The sequence below is a fragment of the Astatotilapia calliptera genome, chromosome 13 (assembly GCF_900246225.1).
Source record: "Astatotilapia calliptera chromosome 13, fAstCal1.2, whole genome shotgun sequence".
NCBI classification, from domain to species: Eukaryota; Metazoa; Chordata; class Actinopteri; order Cichliformes; family Cichlidae; genus Astatotilapia; species Astatotilapia calliptera.
In genome coordinates, this window is record NC_039314.1 from 8376987 (window position 1) to 8395533 (window position 18547).

The 18547-nt window shown below is 39.7% G+C and overlaps 1 protein-coding gene across 6 annotated transcripts in view; it reads right to left on the bottom strand.

The window, feature by feature from the left end:
- The window catches only part of disc1 (DISC1 scaffold protein), a 46503-nt gene that overhangs the window by 23908 nt on the left and 4048 nt on the right, over positions 1-18547 (bottom strand). For all 6 annotated transcript variants that reach the window (XM_026189844.1, XM_026189843.1, XM_026189845.1 and 3 more), the window contains 8 exons: positions 17246-18114; positions 15561-15630; positions 14089-14245; positions 13410-13506; positions 12763-12995; positions 8151-8205; positions 5222-5324; positions 4858-5046 (listed from right to left, as the gene is read on the bottom strand). In XM_026189844.1, the coding sequence (XP_026045629.1) occupies positions 4858-5046; positions 5222-5324; positions 8151-8205; positions 12763-12995; positions 13410-13506; positions 14089-14245; positions 15561-15630; positions 17246-18114 (1773 nt within the window). The remainder of the gene's footprint in view (positions 1-4857; positions 5047-5221; positions 5325-8150; positions 8206-12762; positions 12996-13409; positions 13507-14088; positions 14246-15560; positions 15631-17245; positions 18115-18547) is intronic.

The following is an 18547-nucleotide window of genomic DNA, read 5'->3' on the forward strand; positions in this document are numbered from 1 at the left end:
AGAGGAGCACAGTCTGATGCAGCTTTCCCCATATGAAAGTCCTCACTACTGGGGGTCATTTACGCATCTTATTCAGCTCTTCAATTATTTATTTGTAAATTTAGCGTCGCTCGAGATCTCTCTTGGGGACAAAATTATACTCTCAGCGGGGAATCAAACCTCTGGCCATAATGGCTGTGGTATTCATCAGCAAACGTGCCAACGGCAATTAGGGACATAATGGCTCCCAGGCCAAAAAGCCCCCACACCGCAAGCACTCAACAAGCTGAAGCTGTGTGGCTTCAGCTTGTTGATGAATTTCTATCTTTACATGGCATCAGCAGGACTATTCATTGCCTCGGAGCTCACGCGATGACAATGGGCATGCTGTTTTCTTTGTACGGGATGACACTAATACCACAAGCGCGCGTGCTAGAAATGCCTCGGAAACCTAAAAGGATGGCCATCTTGGCTTTGACTTAGACAGTAATTTCTAATCCCCTCCAGCTAAAGAAATGGTAATGTGCTGTTGGTGGGCTATCAGTTTCCAGCAAGTGTGTGCCAGCCCCTTATTACCAAATAGGATGACAGTTTAATGAGCCCCTTGCTTGGTGTCAGCAACACATTTTGAAATTGCGCCTGCTGCCATATTGTGTGCGCCCACTTGAGCGTTTGAGCACGCCGCGCAACCAATCATTAACTTGCCGTCTTCTCTGTGACGTGTTACCACCTGACTCCAAATCCTTTGTTTAGCCGCCGCAGTTTCGTACCACTGGTTTCCCAGCCTGCAGAGCTACATTATTCAAGATGAGGCACACACGCACGCTGCGTTTAGGCTGCTGAGGTGAACGTGGTGATGCTTGTCATGGAAGAGATCAGTGTTATCCCTGGCTGTCAAGCAGACCGAGGTGTTCTTGGGTGTGCTTCCACAACAAAAATCCAGTGGAGGTCGATGAAACATAATCACTTTGAAATGAAAAGAGCTGCTTTCTCCTATAATGATATACAATTATAGACTGGATGTACTAAAATAGCAAGTCTATGCATTACTATACAACCCCCTAAAAACTTCATGCAACTAAGCCTGAACAATGGAGTACAAAAATAAAAGGGTGCCCCCTAGTGACAGGAAAGGGTGCATTCAGGACAGGACAATAGCATTAAATGTGAAGCTCCAGCCACAAATCTTTATGATCTGGGTAACAGCATATGGTAGATGGGAGGTTGTAGCATTAGCTTCAGTCTGATGCCGCTTCACTTCCTGCTCTAGCCCCATCACTTCACCACCACCCCCTCTCCCGCCCTCCCCTCATCCTCCCGTCTGCGTGTCTCAGTGAGGGAAGTGACCTTTTTTAGAAATCTCCCTGTGACTGATGGACTAGAGAGAGTACCACTGCAGGTGGTGCCGTCAAAATCCATTTAGATCTCTACCAAATGCCCACGCGCCAAATCAATCTAAAGACTGAACCCTAAAAAAAAGAATTAAAAAATTTTTAAAAAGACAAGCCCCCGTTCCTTAAGATCTTAATCGAGTTGGAGAGCGTGTGAACGCTGATGCATCATGTCTGCGCACACTGGCTCGAAGGTAACCGGCTAACTTTACACAATTAAAGCTCAATTCCCTCGCACCACCCTCGCCACCTCGCCTCTTCGCGACTGCCAATCCTTGCTGGTAACTCGTTTGAAGCCGATTCCCCCGCTGACAGCAGATCACTTTTGCTTCATTTGGGAGAAAAAGTCATTGTTCATTGATGTCCTCTCACAGTGTGGAGCAACATCAAGAGGCGACTTGTCTTTCAAAGAGCTCTCATGATTCACATTTTGAACTGATATTTAAAAAGTGTATTCAAAGAAAAAGAGAGGCGCCTTTCAAGTACACAACAAACGCTTTCACGCCTCAGTGGGCAGGGAAAAAAAGAACAGCGCTGTTTCAGGTAATGCTGCACTTATTCATATTCATGCTTTAAAATGTTTATTCTAAGCTACTATAATAACTGTTTGTATGTTAACAATGGAACAAATGTGTACATGTAATGTCCCAAAGAGAATTATTACACAAACATCCCTTAAGCTGACTTTTTGTTTCTTGAGCTTTTTCACAGTTTTTCAGATTTTTGTCTTATTGTACAGGTTTCGTTCACTCTTGCTGCTCGAATCAGGCTTGTTTCCAGATGCAGCAGACAGCTGTTCTCAGCAACAAAAAAACCCCCAAAAATCATAGAAGGCAAAGTGTACACAACCTGCCGAGCACCTAAGGGCAGGCAGCTGTGCTAGCTGAAGGCCAGAAACATAATCTGAATGAATGACAATATGATGTCAACTTGAAAAGCAATGTGTTAGTTTTGTGTATTAAAAAAAAATACTGCTCACACTAGCTTTATAATTATAATACAAACATATCGATATGTTCCTTCGACCAGTTTTATTCATTTTTGTTTCTGATAGAGGGCTGGAGGAAAGGATTCATTTAAGCAAGCAGCGCTCTTAGTTTTATTAACACCGAAGGTTTTTCCTCTTAAGAAGCATGAAAGTGACTCCTGAGCTCACTGACTGGATGTTTTGTGGTTAATCACGCCTCAGGAATTCTAAAACTAAAATTGCGATATAGATTTTATGGTCATAAGTGTGTACTCTGGAGCTTTTCTCCAAAAACCTGTTGCTTATTTAGCACAGTTCTTACTCTTTTGTGCTAACGATTTAACCAGGACACTTTTTGTTGTAAAAGCTGCAACTATGAGCCACAGAATCCTGCATATGCAAATAAAATTAACTGGAATTTTATGTGTGGAACCAAAGTGGTTTCTATCTAGCCCCTACTTCAGATTTAATCCCCCATTAAACCGAATGGTAATTTTTTACATTTCAGTTTGGTACAAAATAAACAAGAAGTTATGCTGCATGTAGAGCCTTACTGGAGCTAGTAGGAACATTTTATTAATCTAACTGTATGCTAATATTCACCTGTGTGAGATTTATCTTCTCAACAAATTATATAAATTCATATATCTACATAGATTTTTAAGTAATACCATAATGGGCAAAAGATGCAGCAGTTTATTGAAATCTACACATGGAAATACAGAATATAAGCCCAAAACAGACTCTGTACAGTTCTAACAAGCCTGAAAGTCAATGTTTGGCTGGACTGTTTCCCTCCTCTTGACAGCCACCCTTTCATGGAGGCCATTTCTGATGAGGCTTCAGCAGCTGGATAAATTGAAGGGCCAGATGTTCCTCACAGGTCCTGTGTCAGGTCTTTTTCTAAGGACATACCGTGTTTAGATCCTGTTCATCTACTGTACACAGTTTTTATGCCTAATTCTTTCTTTTATCCAGCAGCATACTGAAATATGCTAAGATTCCAGCTAACGGCTTCTTGGGAATCTTTAAAATATGTGATGTTTGCTGATGATACAAACTTATTTTGCTCAGGAAAAGACATAAAGAAATTACTGAAAACAGTGGAAACAGAACTCATAAAGTTAAATAGATGGTTTGTATTTAATAAACTATCATTGAATGAAAGTAAAACAAAATTTATGTTATTTGGAGGTAGTAAAAGTAATATTAAAGTAAAATTGAATTTAAATAATGTTGAAATTGAAAGAGTATATGAGACAAAATTGTTAGGAGTAATTATTGATGATAAACTTTGTTTGAAGCCCCACATAGAACATGTGAAACGAAAATTATCCAAGTCTATTTCTATTCTTTATAAAACAAGAGATTTTTTGAATAAGAACTGCCTTTATTTATTGTATACTTCCCTTTGTTTGCCTTATATGACCTACTGTGCAGAAATTTGGGGGAACACATACAAAACATATTTAGATTCAATATTTAAATTGCAAAAAAGAGCTATTAGAATAATAAATAAAGTTGGATATAGGGAGTCCACCAACCAGTTTTTTTGTAGGATCATCTATGTTAAAATTCATGGACATTATATATTCTAAAACTTTAGAAATGATATATCGTGTGATGAAAAAGAATGTTCCAATTTGTATTTTAAGTATGTTTCAACTAAGAGATGGAAAATATGATTTGAGGGGGTCTTATAAGTTTGAAATGCCTAAAGTGAGAACCAATGTTAAGTATAGATGTGTGTCAGTTTTGGGAGTGAAATTATGGAATGGACTTAATGATGAACTGACGATGTGTTTTTCTTTGTCATTCTTCAGGAAGATTTTAAAAATTAGTATTATACAAGGTTATAGAAATTTGGTTTGTTAACATTTTTTTGTGTTGATTTAATTTCTTGATTTATCATTGATTTCTTTTCAAACTGTTACTCAACTTATTTATCAATGTTATTTATTTTCTTGGTTAAGGATTTGATTATTTCTATGGGGGTAAGGGATAGGATAAGTATAAGCCACAAGGCTTCAGCCTATTCCTTTTTCGGTTACTGTTTGAGTACTTTTATGTAAAATTATAATCTGTTGTTGTTGTTGTTGTTGACTGAAATAAAAAAAATAAAAAATAAAAATTTCAATTTCAATTGTTAGTGCAGAAATACTATTTTATGCCCTTCAAACTGTGTTCTCATGCTAAGTTGTTTGTTATGTGTAGGCACAACAATGGTTCATCCTTTGCACCGTTAGGCACAGTTTTTAAGCTTCAGTGATTTGTAGTTCAGTGTTAAGTGATCAGGTACAAGGACTGGACTGAAAATGAAGGAAAAAGCAGCCAACGCCCAAAGAAAAACCTGCAGAACTATTGCTCGAGACCACTTTTTAAAAATTGTGATAAAGTCTTGCTCCTTGTAGAAAAAAAAATGAATAAAGTAACAGTGTTGTAGATTTATATATTAATTAATCAATAGTAAAGACAAGGGTTTGATGTTGTCAGTCATACTGGGTAGCCTCTGCCACTCACCATGCTGGGCCTCCCTCTGCTCCAGCTCCTGTCTGAGTTGCTGCCGCTGCTCCTTCATCCTGGCGAGCTCCTGGCTGCTCCCTGAGCTGAGGCTGTGCAGCCTCTTGGCCAGAGCCTCAAGTCGGTCCCGCTCCAGGTACACCGCCTTCATCTCTGCTTTCAGTTCCTTAGCACTGCTGAAGTCATTACCTGCACCGGTGCACCACAGGAGCACATTATGCTTACAACGTCCATTAACGAGCTTCTTGATCATTAATAGCGTAATTAAGTGAGGCTAATGGTGGGTGAGCCAAGTAAATGGGGTAAATAAAAAAAAGGGTAATGCAGCAGGGATGTAGTGGGGTGTGGTTGAGTGGAAAGTTACCTGAGATGGCTGCCAGTTTGGCTTCATGTAGTGCCAAAAGCTGTGTTTCAGTCTCACTGACTTTCCTCCTTAGGCTGCTGCCCAGTCTCTGACTCATGACCACCTGAGGAAAAGAAAGAGAGGAACATGCAGAGGAGAGAGCAGGGGGGGAGGGCGGTAACTAACAAAACCTTCGCAGACACATGGATCCCACAGGAGGCAAAGCTCATTTCCAATTCCACTTTCATTTTCTTTTTGACACTCATTCTTACAAGACCTTACAAATTCATTTCCGTCCTTCTGTGTTCGCTCTGCTTTGAATACACAGCAGAGCATCAACGCCGATGTGTTACCTTTGTCTATAACCTTTAGAAAGAAAGAGAGTGCTTCTCCTTTCACATGGACAGACTGGAAAATGTGAAATCCTCATAAAAGATATCATTAGAAAGTCAGAGAGGAAAAGGCCCCTGAATGTCACAGCCTGATGGGGATGCGGCACCTCAGCCCTGAGTATTCACAAAGGAGCTGATGGTCTCCATCAGCCCGTCTGGCCCTCATCTGCCCTCACCCTGTCCTTTAAACCTCTGTTATTTCCATTGTATACACTTTGAACCACAGCTACAATCCCCACAATCCGCTTCCTTCTTTTTAGGAACTGTTTTTCTTTATTTTCACTGCTCAAAGAGATTTGGATCCAGATTTTCTGACGCGTGTTTTCCTTAAATCTGACACAGTTATGTGCAACACTTTGAAAAGGCAGTCAAATAGACTGTTATTTCCGAGGCAGAACATCCCCGGAGAGTTTTCTCCGCACAGAAATGTAGAAAGCGGATTTTTTTTTTCCCCAAACAGGCTTGTATAATTTTATTTCATGCATTATATGAAGTGAAAATATTTTTTGAGTGCTTTTTCAAACTGTAGAAATTCTGACATCGCTGATTTAATTTCAAAACATCAGGCTATTTGTCAATTTCAAAAAAGTTACTTTCATGTCAGCAATCATTTTGTCACAGCAGGTGAGCAATTTTCCACTTGGTGAATATATCATCTTGGAACCAAACTTCTCATTTTAGCTTAACAATGGGCACTTTGTGATGATGGTAAATGTATATCTGGGTAGAAACCCACGACATTTCTTTCAGGTGCAGCGGCAACATCAATCAGTGATTTGATGATGGCTTTCTGAAAGACTCAGTGACAGTAGCTTTACAGAGCTAACTCTGTAAGCTAACTTCTATCTCCTTATTCCATGCATCTAGTTTCTGGATAAAAATATCTGAAAAAAAGAAAATAACTAGTAAGCAGCATATGTCCGAATGAATATGCCAAAGTACAGAGGATGACAACAATAGCTTAGATAACCACTCATCACAAAGAAAGGTATACAGAAGAGCCTCTCTGAACACAACACATTCACCTTGAAGCATATGGGCAAAAACAGCAGAAGACCACACTGGGTGAACGAAATGGTCAGCTAAGAACAGGAAAGCGATGTTGTGAAGTGTAATAATATGGAGGATATTTTCTTAGCCCAGATTGGTCCCCTTATTACCAACTGAGCATGTACTGTTGCTGACTACGCTCACCTTTTTATAACCAGTGTGTCCATCTTCTAATGGTTGCTTCCAGCAGAATAACATATGTGACAAAGATCACATCATCTTAAACTGGTTTCGTGGACATGGCAGTGAGTTCTCTGTACTCAATGCCCTCCACAGTCACCAGAGCTCAATCCAGTAGGGCACTTCTGGGTTGTGGCGGAACATGAGAATCACATCGTGGATGTGCAGCCGACAAATCTGCAGCAACTGTGTGATGCCGTCATGTCGATATGGACCAAAATCTCAGAGAAATGTTTCCAGCAGCTTGTTGAATCTGTGCTACAAAGAATAAAGGCTAATGGATGTCCAACATCATCCAGTACTAGCAAGGTATAGATGAGCTCATGGTTTGGATCTCACCCTAAAAGTGTCAATCTGACAACACGCACTGCCAAGCAGCCCCAAATGATGAATTGCTTTTTGGGGAAGAGGAGAGACGTTGCAGGTAAACAGATGTGGGGATTCGAGTTTTTAGAACCCAGTGTGGTACACTGAAACACACTAAAGCTGACGTTGTTTGCTCTACATGTACTCTTGCAGATGCCTCAGGATTTTACAGTTGAACAACATGAACTCCATGTTGAAAGTCATACCCGAGACTATTTGACTCAGTTCTCATCACCAGTGACCATCTTTGACATGAAAAATTCAGGTCAGTTTGAGACAGACACTGACCGCTCTCACGGCACATTTAGCGTCTGTACTGATGCATATGTGCAAGAGAGATCTAAATGCAGTAGCAGCACAGAAGTGGTGCAAAATCTCAACATTAACAGGAACCGCTGCTACATCCAAATCAAGTTTTTGCTTCTTATGGTCTTCTGATTACACCGTGTGCAGCTTTGTGCCTCCTTTGTGCAGGAAGCACAAAGGAAAAGCAAACCCTTGATAAGCATGAGTGAATTCTAGTTATACAGCAGCATGCAAACCCAGGTAAACACACAAACAATGGACACGGGCTTCAAATCACTACGTTAGCCATGTTTTACTCATTTAGTTGATTTTAAAAGTGTGCATTTAAGCAAATCGGACAGCTTTTTCATCATCAGGTGTTGTAATAATTTTACGGATGATTTAGAATTTAGGGAGGATTTATTCAAAATGACAACTCCTGTGACTCTTGCAAAAAAACTGGAGAGTTTACTGCCTTGTCAAAGAGAAACAAGCTCATGAATACAGACACTGACATTTAGTACATATATTAAAAACACCAAAGCTCGCACAAGACACATAATGTGTATTTTGACTTACTGCTTATTAGATATTCACACACATTCAGTCATCGTCGACATGCTGAGAAGAGAATGAGATGATATAGAATAAATCAAGTCAGCGGAACAGTGGCTTACCTTAGCAGTGGCTTCCTTAATGGACAGATTTAATGCCTGCTCCTGCTCCTGGAGTCTGCAAAATAAAAACATAAATGTCACAGTGCAGGACTAAAGGTAATTTTTTCCATTTTGGGGATGAAATTGGGAGTTATCAATATGATATCTCCTGTTCCAATCTAGATTTTTGTTTTTTTTGTTTTTTTTTAGCTTCTACTCATCTGGCAGCTAATCGCTTAACGGTTTGCAAACTAACAACTATCAAACTGAACCTTGGATAACTTTTTAAAGGACAGTCTTGAGAGTGTTTGTCCAGTGGATGGGAGCAAATATTCAACGACCAGTTCAGCCATGCACAAAAGTGAGACATTTCTTTATATTTTGCAGCTAATTATCTAGATTGCAGTCTTTTAACGTGTTCTTGAGGAATCGTTCTCCTGGCTGTCTAAAGGTCTTTCAAGGTCTTTCTTTAGACATTGGCCATATTTTTATCATTTTATCCAGTCCTTTTACCTGACCACTCTCAGAGGAACAGCTTTTTATTTGTTAAGCCACTTAAAACTGACTTATGAATCATTCACGGACAAAAAAATAAATCTAATTTAAGGTCTGAACCAGTGTTGTACTCTACACATATGATAACATAGCAGCCTGTCATGAAAACGCATCATTTGTTCACATTTGTTTAGTTGAATAGTTGCACCAACAAGGTGACTTACAAAGAACTTTTAGCCAAAAACTTAGTGTGCAGACATAGTGTGCAGTGTCCTTAAAAACCTTGACAAGTTAAAGAGAAAGCAAGATGTTGCAAACATATAACTGTTGATCTAGATAGTTAAAGAAGAAAGTTTCATTGGCAAAAGGTCTTCATCAGCATATACGAAGGAGGTGAGGAGAGAAGTACAACAGTGAGTGTCTAAAGCCAGCTGTAAAACACAGTGGAGGCTCCGTCATGGTGTATGGCCACATTTCAGCCAGTGGTGATGGGAATGGAATTATAAACGCAGGAAAGTACCATCAGATTTTGATTGGCCATGTAATCTGGAAAGCGTCTGATTGGCAACAGCTTCATTTTTCAGCATGACAATCATCCCAAACACACCGCCAGTGCAATAAAAACATACCTAGATAGAGAAACACACATTGGAACACTATCAGTCATGGATTGGCCTCCCTGTAGCCCAGACCTCAACATTAATGAAGAGTTGTGGGATCATCTTTACAAAAAACAAAACAAAAAGGCAGCCAAGATCCAAAGTAGTCCTTAAAGAAGCTTGGAGAACTATATTGAAGACTACTTAAAGAAATTACAAGAATGTCTTCCTAAGAGCTCAGGCCATACCATCACCACCAATTTTCAAGTTCATGTGGGTTAGCTTAAGATCTCTCTTAGCTTCTTAAACATCTTGGCATACAGAAGATAAAAGACTTGTGGGTATCTCCATACAGAGTAAGTTCTTTGAACACTGTTCATCTTAGGTTGTAAAAAAAATACATATAAGCTGATACTGTGTGCAAACACGAGCATAAGAGACCTGCATTGTGAGGACACGAGCTTTAAATTTTGCATTTGGAATCAAATGCTGTAACCAGTGAAGCTTGAGCCTGCATCTGGGTGGCTTACTTTAGCGTAAGAAAGAGAAACGCTGTGAGCGAGTGTGCCCCTTTTTGGAATACTGACCTGAAATAAACTACATCAAAATAAAGAGAAGACTGAACCTGAAAAACACCTTCCATTGTAAAATATGGCTCAATATTTGTGTTTTCTTTAACTGGCCTGTTGGATTCAACTCTAGCCCAATATTTCAGACAATAAGGGAAAACAGGACAACCCATTAAGGTCACACTACTTGGTGACAGATCTAAATCAATTACAAGATGGAGAAAAATGAGCATAAAATCCATTATGCACAGTACAGTCACCTTGAGACAGTCCCAATTGTCTCACAAAAATCATTATGTCCACTCCATGTTATTCAAGCTGATGCTCAGAGTGAGTCAGAGTTAAATGTTGTCTCTGAACATCAGTCTTATAGCGCCGAGTGGATTTCTTTAATTCAGTATTCGTGTGGAAAAAAACCTGATACGAGACAGAAATATCCTGTGTTGTTTGGAAAAGGGGCGACTGCAACACAATCATCACGGTGACCCGTGGCAAGCCACCCACAGATGTGCAGCTGAATATCCAATCTGAGGTCGCAATTTCAATCAGCAACGAGAATAAATGCGTTTCAGCCGGGGTGAGAATAAGCCAGATATCAAATTATGCCAGTGGTGGTGGGTCACACCGCCAAGAAGGCGATAAGTACAATTTACATGTCTTTCTAACGAGTGGCAAGACGGAGAGGCTTTCCACAGTGCTCCCTTGCAAGCTATTAACTTCAGAGGATATGATGCAAAGTGATCGTTAGCATCTAAGAAAAAAGCCATTAAAATTCAAAGCAGGTTCAAGCAGGTGTGAGAGAAGAAGACTGAAGGCACGTGGGATAAGAAACTAGCTGTCCTCTCTGAATCTAAGAAACAAGTTACTCCTAAAGGGCTGCAAACTGCTTTACATTACATCCATTTGTCAGTGGCTTTTGTTTATAAAGACTTGAAATACATGAGCTGAACCTCTCCAGGAACAATAGGCATCCAGTGCTGCATGGGCAGACCTGTCGATCACCGAACAAAGTGAGCAATTTTGCCTGTAAGCTGATAAAAAGGGTAATGATTCATGTAAATGCAAGGCTAGGTGTCTTCTGTGCTGTTACTGGAGGTGTTGATTTGGTTGAAACGTGATGGTGTGATTTTGACAATTCTGCTGAAAGATTTATTCAAAGTGCCACTTTGTCTAAGGATGGATGAAGCTGAGAAGCGATGACTTAGAAACAGCAGATCGCCACTGACACATCAACTTCAAAATGGGCTAATTAAATGTATGTAACATGATGAAAGAGAAAAAAACCCTATGGACAGACTGTTGCATGGTCACCAGCATTTGCAGCTCTATAGCAGCCCCACCTGGCCGTTCCAGGTATTGCACAAATACAAATACTGACCACTGCATAAGAAGTGAGCACATCTGACAGACTTGTACTAAACAAATGCTTTATGCATAGTAACCACACCAAGATCTTGCACAAGGTTAAATTATCATTACTGTGGCTAATTTTGCCCAAATTAATTGATATTTTCATATTTTTATCAAAGTAATATTAAATACAAATCTGGCTTCTACTGCACATTTTGAGTAATATTAAATAAGAAGATGCACCTCCTGGAGTTTTTATGAAAAATGAAAGAATACAAAACCTTTTGACTGCACTGGATAAACGTTACCTGTCTATTAAGCTGGCGTCAGGTAACAAAAATACTTCTTCTACATTTACAGTAAAGAATTATGTTTAAAACTCCAGTCCTCCTGCTGTCAGAGGAGGAAACCATCATAAAGTGGATAAACAAATAGCTGTCATGGAGGATGCTGTGATGTTTGGCAATTTGTCAGCTTCAGGGCTTGTTTTCCTCATTCCTGACATACACTGTGCCGAATCCTCTATTGTATATAAATATGTAAGTAGAAATACATCAAATTAACACAACAACACAAATTATGTTACCTTCAAACTAGTTCTGAGTAAAGGTTATGCATGCAAAGGCCCAATCAGCGGACACTTTTCACAGTTTAGGTGTTAGATCCGGCTCGACCAATCAAACTGAGAGTCCAACGACCGACAGGAGAAACTGTAATACCGACGTGCAAAATTCAAAAGGTGTGAAAATGTTTTCTCAATGCTCAAGACCTCAATTTCCATTTTTCACATACATTTGCACATTTTCTTAACTATTCTGCTCGCTAGCAGAAGCAGATCCTGGAGAGCAAAACGCCTTTAATACATCCAAAGATCTGCAGTGAAGGCTTTGATTCCCTCATTTGAAGTTTTTCCCTAAATACAGATGAGGACAGAATTACTAGTGAAGTGTTTTTGAGGAGATTACAGTTCCAGAAACGTTGAATCATCCCCACATCATAACACTCCCACTACTGTGCTTCACTGTGGGGACGGTGCTGTTTGGGTTATACGCCTCTCCCTTCTGTCTGTGACCAAAGAGCTCTAGTTTCATCTCATCTCACCAAATGATGCACTTCCAGTATGAACAATCTTTCCCCAGGTTGTTCTTAGCACATTTCAGCGTGGCAGTTGTTCTGGGCTCTTTAGTCTCATCTCCGACTAGTTCTCGTTCCGGTCATTCTCAGTGCTTTTTTAGAGGCAGAGAAGATTTATATACTGTGTGTAAATTGGAGGATAACTCTTGGTTTTTGTAAGCTTTGAGGAATACAGAGTTAAAGCATGTCATTGCGCATATATAATAAATAATAATAATTTTATCCTCATTTGTAAACTTCTGTTCCTGGGAACAGCATGTTTCATTCATTCATTACCTGCAGCTTTGTAAAGGAGGCTCTAAATTTTTAATTATTTCATGCAACCACTCAAACAAGATGAAAGCATTATTATTAACTATGCTCAAAAAGACAACTGTTTAGTTCTCTATTTTTCCACTTCCTTTTTTTTCGGCTCATGCAAACACAGCCTTTCATGTCACAAATGTGACATTTAAGCAAGCAAATCATGACATATATGGCGCTGACCTGAGCATGGAGGGAGGACGAGAGACTGAGATTTGTGTGCGATTCTCAGAAGCGACGAGGTCCTGGAGGGTTCGGCTCATGTCGCGAAGCTGAGCCGTGCTGCAGCTCCTCAGCACGGAGGCCTCCAGCTCCTCAGCCTCCACCTGTTGCTCTTCCTGCTGGATCTGCTGCTCCAGACACCGGCTACGGTCCTTCAGCTCCACCAGTCTCTGCTGCAGCTCTGCGATCTCCTCCTGCAGAGGTGGAGCAATGTTCATTTCATTCATTTTACATGTATGTTAGAAATAACATAGTTTCTATGAAGGTAATCAGCAACAGTGAAGTAGTCCTTCAGTTTTTTAAGCCAGCAGATTGAATGAAAAATTCAAACACCTAATCTGAAACTGAAGGAAACTTGACTGGTGAGTTATTAGCTTTTTTCAGAATTGTTAATCAATAGTTTGTTTGATATTAAAGTAGCAGTGAGATTAATTAATCTTGTTCACACTCATTCACTGTCAGTGTAAATACTGCTGACAGCTATGCATATTTTACAAATTTCATTCACTTTTGTGAGCAAGGAAAGAAGCTGTTTTATTAAATTCTCAGAGGAGCAGTAACTCAGACCAGCCTGACGTACAAAGCGGAACGACGTGAGCCGAATTTACCTCGACAAGCCGTCTCTCTCGTATCAGACGTTCTCTTCGTTGCAGTGGACCCTGTGATGAGTCGGATTGCTCCCCTGCAACAGGCTCTGCACACTCCCTGCCACAAAATGACACCATTTTTAACAGCTTTGATTAACATTTTCAGGAGGTTAATCCACATTTAATGTTGCTTTTAATCTCTGTAAGTCAAAGCTAAAGAGAGCTGCAGATTGGTAATATACAGTATGGTTGTGTGTAATCACTTTTTCCCACAGATTCTCATCAAATAACTCTGTGACAGTGGAAAATCTGCTGTTTATCAGAGGTGACCTAAAATCCTTTTGCTTATATTTGTTCGGGATACTCTCTGAAGAGGCCCCACCTGATTTCCTTCCTGTCACAAGAGCTATTTTGGAGAGCTCCCCCTCTTTGATCTGTGCTACAATATTGCAACAAAAGAAAGAGAATGAGCTTATGAACTCAAATAAACCCCATTATGTCCTGAACAAAGGGAGTTTATTGCTATAAAAGTAGATCTGTTTTTGTTTAAGTGACACACAATATAAAACGAGGTCCAAAACAAAACAGGAAAAGTAATTTTCAGTGTAACCACATTTCATATTATATTCCCCTTATATATTGTATGCAGTTAACGTTTTAAATATAGTGTTTCAGTTAACATGATCAAACCAGCACTGACCTGTACTGACTGCAGTCTGCCCTCTGGAGGGCGCTGTCCACCGCCTGTCGGAGCCTCTCCAGGAGCAACGCCACGCTGGGCTGTTGGGAGGGTAAACCCAGCTTCAGAGTGCTTCGTTCTTTAGACAGCTCCTCTAACTTTTTCCCAAAGCGCTCAGCTGTGAACACACATACACACATGCTGAATAACATGCAGAAAACATCAGCTAGAGGAGTCCAGTTATCAGCAAGTGGTGTTGTGTTCTAGCCCTTTACTAGAAGTCATTTAAAGGGAGCACATTTCTGACCTTGCTGTATTTATGAATCCTGAATAAAAATCTGCATTTCTTGGCTCTGTAAACACATAAAACTAGAATTATCCCAGTCTGGCGGGTTCATAGCTAAATTAAAAGATGGCAAGCACGACATACACAGACAGAATTTACAGAACCAATCTCATCAGCTATTTAATCCAACACTGTGTAAGTGGAAAAACAGAAAACTAAACATATAAGTCAGAGAATGAATAGACAAGGAGAACACCAGCCAAGGCATACAACACTGACCCAAATAATAAGCACGTTCGAACAGATCTACAGGATACAGAAACATGTGTATTTAAACCTGTTTTTAAGCTGCTCCCTTATTCACAGGGGTCACCACGTGCAGATAGACACACATGGTTTTAATATGGTGGGTTTTTAGGCTGGATGCCTTTCCTGACAAAACCCTCCCAGTGATTTCAGTCTCCTGATATCAAACCAGGGATCTTCTGTGTGTAATGCAAATGTGTTAACCACAGAAGCAGATGTATCTTATGTATTTGTTCTATCACAAAATAAAAGAAATGGGTTAAAATGCAGTTTTTGGTTTGATTGTTTATATTTTTTTACAATATCTAGGTCAGGTACAAGTACAAATGATATTTGTTAGGTTTGAGGCTTTGTTGTTTCGTTGCAATAATCACGGGGAACCCCTTCCTGTAAACTTTTCTGTAAAAGCTTCCCTTATTTCTCTGTAAATACCCTTTATTTTGATTTGAGTCGACATAATAACTGTGCTACTTTCTGTTTTAAGCCACATAAATTGAAGATTTTCTAGTTTTACCATTATAGGATAGTTAAAAATAAAGCTCTGTGCCTCATCTCTCACATGTTCTTTCACACAGGTCATCTCAGTATGGTGAACAGCAAATTAGCAAGAAATTTAATAAAGAAGCTGACATCAAAGTGATAAATGATCCAAACATGTGAGTGCAAGCACACTCATGAGTTAGAAGGACAGCACGTGTTAAGCTCCTGTGGCATTCTGGTCACTGAGTCAGAATATTTTCACTTTGAACTGTGCTCTTTTCTCTAACTTTAAGTTATTGTGTTTAGGGATATTAAACTTTACTTTTTAAAAACAAATAGTAAAAAGATAAATAGAATCTTATCAAATCATTCATAAAGTCGTTATTTTGTAACCTTAACCGAAATGGCTAAACTGGTTTACCTGCGTCATAATCGTCGTCCAGAATTGCTTTCTGCTGGAGCCTCTGCAGCTTCAACATCATGGATTCAATCTGAGAGACAGCAAAAAGACAGAACAGGTTACACAACAGTAACTCCAGAGTTCATCGCCTTTTAAACAGTCAATATATGCAGAAAAAAGGTGGGTGCAATGACTGCCAGGTCAAAGTGATACTGGGTCAGCAAGCTGAGGAAAGGGCGTTAACAATAACTTGACTACAGTACTTCACCGTTTTACTTTTTTTGAGGAGGACCTGAAAGATTCTATCAGATGTAAAACACTAAAGCAAATACTGAAAAATGTTTTTATCAGATGAAATATGGGGTCATTTTTATCACTTTCAAGCTTAGAATGTAAGATAAAAAAAAAAATATTGTTTGCTTTTCTGTAAAATACTCACAAGGCAATTATTTCTCATTTCTTGCAAAATGCATGAATTATACACTAATTAAAAGTACTTAGGTAGTACTTAATATTAATTACAGAATAATTTGTCTTCTTTTCTATAAAATACCTGCAGTTATTCCCTTATTCTAGTGTACCTATCTTTAAGTATTTCCTTGTAAATTTAATTACTTTGTATTTTCAAATAAACTATATTTAAATTTCATTTAATTTCAGGGGAATTATGTCCTTACTCACGTGCAGTATTACAAAGTGTTAACCAAAAGTTTGGTTAAGTAGGTGAGTTGAATACTTAGTTTTCTCTTTCAGAAAAATCTAAACCTGCTTGCTTTTGTCTTTCTTAATAAAACAAGAAAGCATCAGTACAGCATCACTCTGATGAGTCTGTAAGTACAATGTTCTGCTATTAGAAAAAGCTAGCTGGTTAGCTTGAACGTCTAAAACAAGTGTAAACAAACAAACACGATACATGACCAGGTCTTAAAGTGCAACTTAGTTCTGACACTTAGTATAAGATAAAGAGATGATTAGTGAGTTTCAGAGTTACTCAACTCTTGGGTGAATTTTGTTAACAAAACAAGGCTAACAGCTGCTGGCTGTAGCTTCATATCTACCAACAAGGTATGAGCTGGAACTAGTAAGGAAAGCAAATACGGGTTTCCTGATTTAATATAGTATTCATCTCTCTGTAGTTTAGTCTCATCTTGACTGTAGACCAAGGTGTCAAACCTAGGGCCCGGCAAAAACTCCAATCTGGCCCACTGGAAGAATTTGGAAAATGTGAAGGAGTGAATAGATTTTGAACTTTTAACTGTATTTTCCTAGGATATACAGCTTTTTCCATTGACAAACACCACCCCCCATTGCAATCTATACTACACCAAATAGTCAAAAATAACAGAAAAACAATTCAATGACAGAGAAGTTCCTGTATCGACTATGTCCATCATAGAAATTTCTACTATAGAAATAAAAGAACATTATTATAAATATAGGAAAGTGAGGGGTGCCAGAACTTTTTCTGTTATTTTACATATTTATCATATAGAACAGACATACTGTTGAAATTTCTTCTTGGGAAAATTGTTTAGTTAAACTTTACTAAACAGAAAGTGGAGTTTCACTAGTTCGTCACACTTAAAATCAAAGTGGGCTGTATGTGGCCCATAGTGTTAGATGAGTTTGACGTCGCTGCTCTAGACCTTGTTGGGAGATTAATTTGAATGACTGATATGTGAATTTCATGAGTCTGTCTTGCCCACCTTGGTGTGAGTGCGGTTGTTTTGGAGGCAGTCTTGCAGCACGCCCTCGTACTTCTTCAGCAGGTTATCCCAGCCTTGCTCCAAGGCAGGTGTAGCGCTCTCGTAGCCTGAGGTGACAGAGGAGGCAGAGGTACTGTCCGAGTCCAGGGAGAGTGAGGAGGTGGCCTCTATATCAATAGACTGAGCCTCACAGTCAGGCACGTGGGATCTTTCTACGTGGGTGGCAAACAGGCATTCTCGCCAAAACTTTCCTCCAGGTAGTGTTTGAGCAGGAGACGACTGCTTAGAGAAATTGTGCTCGACAGGTAAGGTTTCGGGTTTTGTTTGAGGCAGGTCAGATGCTTTTGTTGATGAACTTAGTTCTTGCTCTTGTGTGGGTGTGGTGGTTGTTTTCTGGCTGGAGGTAAGTGACTGTTGGATGAAACTGAAGCTGGAGTTAAAAGAGTCCTCTGGCTCTGAATGAGTGTCCAGGCTCAAACTTAACCTGAGTTCATTGTTGGGCAGTGAGGACTGGCCCAGATGGCTGGATGTACTCTTAGAATTGCAGTCCACAGGGGAAGGAGGGTGGGTAACAGAGCAGACAAAGCTCTGAGTCTTCCAGGAGCTACACGTGTGTTTATCAGGCTGTTGATGATTTATTAAAGACACACTGTCTGCAGGAGCTGGACTTGGCCTTTGAGCATTAGTTGCATCAGCTATGTCAGCGTCACGTCCTGATTTTCCATTGGTAATAAAAGTGGTTGTCCCAACGTCCTCCTCCTCTTCCTGAGTGGCGCTCTGCAGTCTGCACTGCTCTCCTCTCATGTACCCTGGTCTTCGGTGGAGCCTCTTACGGCTGGAGCTGCCAGCTGTCCCTGATGCTCTGCCACCTGTCGATGCAGAGATTAACCATTAAGCTTGACAACATGGCCATGAGGAAGATAACGCATGACCTCATAGAACTGGTAGGATTAACCATGTAATCAATGGCTAGAGCAGGAAGATGTAATGCTACGTGTACTAATTACACAAGTACCCGAAGCAGCTGTGATCCAGCAAAATGACCTTGTTTTTAAAAATAGTGCCTAATGGACTGAATTTTTTTTTTTTTTTTTTTAAACGTTGGGCAGATGTGTGACATTTCCCAGGGTTCTGCTCCAGCTGTTGGGAAATACCAAAGCTGCACAGTCATTTATAAGTTAAGACATGCCTCTCTGTGGGATACCAGATGCATGAACAATATATTCTGAGGTTAGATTTGCATTTGTTTATTTTTGCAAATAGCAAAATTCTTCAGAGGAAAGGTTCTCAAAACATAGCAGG